At 33.8% G+C, this 4,927-nt stretch overlaps 1 protein-coding gene across 1 annotated transcript; it reads right to left on the bottom strand.

The window, feature by feature from the left end:
• Positions 1-1,473: 1,473 nt before the first annotated feature.
• LOC117111690 (adenosine receptor A1-like) lies at positions 1,474-4,211 on the bottom strand. The gene is made up of 2 exons (XM_033254675.1): positions 3,718-4,211; positions 1,474-2,539 (listed from the first exon to the last, which is right to left on the bottom strand). The coding sequence occupies exon 2, from the start codon at positions 2,493-2,495 to the stop codon at positions 1,626-1,628; it is 870 nt and encodes a 289-aa protein (XP_033110566.1). The 5' UTR covers positions 2,496-2,539; positions 3,718-4,211; the 3' UTR covers positions 1,474-1,625.
• Positions 4,212-4,927: the final 716 nt, after the last annotated feature.

The raw sequence follows: 4,927 nt of genomic DNA, 5'->3' as shown, positions 1-4,927 counted from the left end.
CGGTGTCATATTGAGACAATCATCCATATCCCAATCTCTACGGTGCTTTGTTTTTTTAATAAATGCAGTGCAACATTAAAATTATTATACATGTGATTCATAGGTGAATTTATATTGTTTTATGCAGGTCAACTTAAATATATACTGTAATCCAATAATTAGAATACATTTTTCAATTAAAAAGACTATTTTCATTCATTTACAGACGTTTCACTATTTAAATTCAAACGCAGAGTTTATATTATTATAGAATACAAGCTCGGTGTCATATTGAGACAATCATCCATATCTCAATCTCTACGGTACTTTGTTTTAATAATACTTCAGTGCAACATTAAAATTATTATATATGTGATTCATAAGTGAATTTATATTGTTTTATGCAGGTCAACTTAAATATATACTGTAATCCAATAATTAGAATAAATTTCTCAATTAAAAAGACTATTTTCATTCATTTACAGACGTTTCACTAATTAAATTCAAACGCAGAGTATATATAAGTTCGGTGTCATATTGAGACAATCATCCATATCTCAATCTCTACGGTGCTTTGTTTTAATAATAAATGCAGTGCAACATTAAAATTATTATACATGTGATTGATAAGTAAACTTATATTGTTTTTATGCAGGTCAACTTAAATATATACTGTAATCCAATAATTAGAATAAATTTCTCAATTAAAAAGACAATTTTCATTAATTTACAGACGTTTCACGATTTAAATTCAAACGCCCGTTAATTGTAGAAAATTTTTTTTTTCAAATTTTCACAGGTAATAACTTGAAATATACAAATTAAGCAATTCATTCTTAAAATTTTCTGTAGGTAGGAATAAGTTTACGTAAAGATGACTGTAGGCCTACGTGCCAATATTCATTGAGATATGTAATAATTTGATCTTGGTTTCGTATATAATACCACAGAGATTGGTTATAATTGTTAGGACGTTGTTTGTTGCCATTATACCTTTGTAGTCAGTGAGACTTTCCAATCGTTTGGAACCATCCATTCATTAATGATTTGTTTATAATGGAACACAGAGATATCACGATATAGCGTGATGCAAGACTTAATATCTTAGTATCGAAATAAATGGAGTATACACCCCATTTAGAGGTTGAAAAAGTGTTAACAAATAACTGACAAAAATTTTAAGTACTAAATCATGGCTCAGGTGGATTGTAATTTTCGTAGATTTTTTTTTGTAATAAAGTGCCATTTTCGGCATTTAGAAGTCTCAATTCTTATGATTGTCTTACCTCAACCATGTGGGCTGAGATGGATGGTAGTTTCATAACGTTTAAAGTGCCGTTTTTGGGCATCTATATGCCTATAAAAGTCTCAAATTCTTAAAAAGTACTCATCTACCCACTAACACTATGGTGGTGCTCAGTTGGATATCGTAGATATTTTACTATTCATTTGCATTTTTTGGGCATCTATAAGCTTAAAATTACAAATTTTAAAAAAAATCTAAAAATTTTTTGTCAAAATAGTATTTTTAAAAATCGGGGAGACCACTGCTCCTCTAACCCATCGATGGTACAATTCTTAGATGACATGCAGTCAATTTGCGTCAAGGGCCCCGACTATGCTCTTGAATCAGGGCCCCTCACAACCTAGTTACGCCACTGCGTCCCCTGTGTTTCCAAATGACGTCCGAAACGAGTTGCCAAGTTTGTTAACGACGTTGTCACCAAATCAACTTTAGGCGACTGTCGACGAGTGTGTGCCTTTGTATCTGAGTCCGCTTTTACTGATCCGGATGAAACCTTGCAAGTGATTAATTCAAATGTTTCTTTGAACTCTTTTCTCATTTCTTTACTTCTTCCTGCATAAATTAACGGATTTATCATTGAGTTAGCATAGAGGAATAAAGCTGAAAACCACCTATAAATCATAATCCCGGTGGAACTATTAAAGTGTGCCAAGACTGTGCCTTTGAGAGCATTTGGTGCAATACATAGTGTGTAAGAAATAAGCACTATGGCTGTGGTTTTTGTCACTTTCATTTCTCGTCTTCTAATTTTCTTTCCCTGGCGTAATGCATTCTCTTTTCCTTTCTTTGACGCAATTAAGTAAATATACGCATACACCATAAACATGATCAGCACTGTCAAGCCAGAAGAAGGGAGGAACAAGTATTTGATAACAGGTTCGCCGTAAATTCCTACTGCAGAAACCCAGCAGTCGTATTCATACGTCATGTTTTCATACGTAACATTAGGTGGTGGCAAAAAGGTGTTTGCAAAGGAAACAAAAAAAAATGCACTTCCTCCGTAACAAACACCACAAACATCAACGATAATAATAATTCGAATTGCTCTTTCAGGTGACATCCAAACGCGGTACCGAAGAGGGTATTTAATGGCAAGAAATCGATCAAAAATCATCACAATCATATTCAGCAATGAAGTAGCGATAAATATACGGGGTGGCAGACTGTACCATATTTCTTCACACTGTCCCACTTGTACATATTGAGCCATCAGGAAAGGAAATCCAATAATGCCGGTTAAGAAATCGAAGAGTGCTAAGGATGATATAAATATATTATTCGGAGTTTGTAATAACGAACGTTTAAGATACACAGTGAGCATAACAATGAAGTTTCCAATTATTGTTATCAGCATTAGAGGAAACCAGATCAAAATAAATAACACTAGAGAATGATTTCTTGTCATAATGCAGAAGCTTATATTAAAAAAGGTAAATACAGTCAAATACAGCTTCGACAACACAACAGTCTGTAAATTAATACGTATAGCCTATCTACAGTGTTACGTCACGATACCGCAAGATCGACTCCGTTGCTATAGTTGCAAAATGCGTTCAACCCGACGCCATTTTACCCACTAACAAACCATTGATCCCAATTTCTAACGTAATTATTAAATTGCTGTATCTCACTTTTTCTTTGTAAATTTTAATTGATGATTAAATGTGTGTTCGATAACTAATATAATGCGAGCTTTTGTGCTTTTAGTACATTTTTGATGGTAAAATATTAGATTTTAAAATGCCTATTCCAGAAAGCCTACGGCAGTCATTCAGGCGTATTGGACGGTAACCTACGTCTGCTGACAACGGAGAGCGCCACCTGGCGTCATGACCACCCGATGTACTTTATAATTCATTTGTATGGAACGCCAAAAGGACAAAGTACAGCAGTGCAAAACACAGTCAGCAGCAGTTCAAAACCTATATTATAGTCAGCAGTGCGCAAAACTCAGACTCAGCAGTGCGCAAAAATCAGTCTCAGCAGTGCAAAACACAGAGTCAGCAGTGCAAAACACATACAGTAGTCAGCAGTGCAAAACTCAGAGTCAGCGGTGCAAAACAGAGTCAGCAGTGCCTGAGATTGCAGGCAGTGCAAAACTCAAGCGGCAGTGCAAAATTCAAGTGGCAGTGCAGAAATCAAAACGCCCTCTATTTTGAATGAAATTTCAGAGCTTTTTTGGCCGCGTGCTTACGGACGGTGTCAACTGTATTTGAGAATGGATGAAATGTTGCGATCACTTGGGCACTCCCAATTGAACATTGACAATTTTTTTATGTCCGCATAAACCTCAATAATAACATGATAGACTAATTTAATTTATTTAGATGTAAACACAGGAGAAATAACAGTCAGAGATATGATATTGACTTCAACGACGAGTTATTTATTTCGAATAGGAACTAGGAAATTATACCAAACTATATCTTAACCCCCAACTTGACCGGGCAATAGATGCCAGCAAACATCAAGCTTGCACAAGCTTCATGCTAGGATGCAACTCTGTATCTTATCTGCGTTTAGCCCTGCCTATAGCAAGTCCTTGCCAATACTGGCAATACAGTACTCTGATTTGACAAACTTAGCTTCTCAAAACTTTACACAATGTTGACCCATTGACTTCTAGCTTTGTTGTGCCACAGTGCCACAAACTTTCCTTAATTAGACGCACTAATCCTCATAACAAAGAACCTGCGGAATCACACTCCGCGCTAAGATACGATTAACTTGATTGTATTCTTATTGAAATAGTAGTAACTCTCATATAATCAGGTCAAATATAATACAAATACAAAACACTTGTATAAACCATTGTTAAATAATATTATATAATAAAAAAAGTATAAATTATGATTATGAACTACTTATTACTGTGTAGCAACACAGGGCTACACTAAAATCTACCAAAGCATCTATGAAATCATTATGTAATGTTACATAACTGTTATAGATAAACATAGTTCCACATGAATTAACCATTAATTTATATAGGAATTGCATCGGTATAATGAACAAGGAAGTAAATAAAAATTTAACATGTAGCATAACATATAAGGAGACGGGTAAAACCCGTACCTTACATAGATAAGTAATTTAACAAATATTTTCATTGATAATGCATTTAATCAATTTTATAATAAAAATCTTATCTAATTTATAAATACTTATTAGAATATAATTGATTTAATAAGTTTTTCATTAACGATTACATAACTAATTAATAAATAATTATATAATACTGTAATATAATACAATAATATATTTAATAAATAATTAATCTAATGAATAATTTTACTGATTAGTTATTAAATAGAATAACTTTTAAAAATAATTTTAATTAGTCTATCATGTTATTATTGAGGTTTATGCGGACAACAAATTGTCAATGTTCACTTGGGAGTGCCCAATCGGTGATCAGTTACGCCAAAGATACTAGAAATACAAGATAGAGCACTCGCATTGTAAAAATGAAATCGTTCCCAACGTAGGCGGCGCCCTTCTTTTTAACCACGCAAGTTTTCTATACTTCGTGCCCAACGTACAGGGCGCCCTTCTGTTGCTAAGTACAGAGCCATATATCTGTCTCTTATACACATCTAGATGTGTATAAGAGACAGTTATAATTCATTTGTATGGAACGCC

Source organism: Anneissia japonica, unplaced genomic scaffold (genome assembly GCF_011630105.1).
Source record: "Anneissia japonica isolate Jap-2015-1 unplaced genomic scaffold, ASM1163010v1 scaffold287923_len1623670_cov205, whole genome shotgun sequence".
Classification (NCBI taxonomy): Eukaryota; Metazoa; Echinodermata; class Crinoidea; order Comatulida; family Comatulidae; genus Anneissia; species Anneissia japonica.
Note: the sequence above shows the minus strand (reverse complement) of the source record. Positions and strands in the feature narration are given on the sequence as shown.

Excerpts from the sequence above, each read along its gene's own strand:
- LOC117111690 (XM_033254675.1), bottom strand. The coding sequence starts at position 2,495 with ATGGCTCAATATGTACAAGTGGGACAGTGTGAAGAAATATGGTACAGT.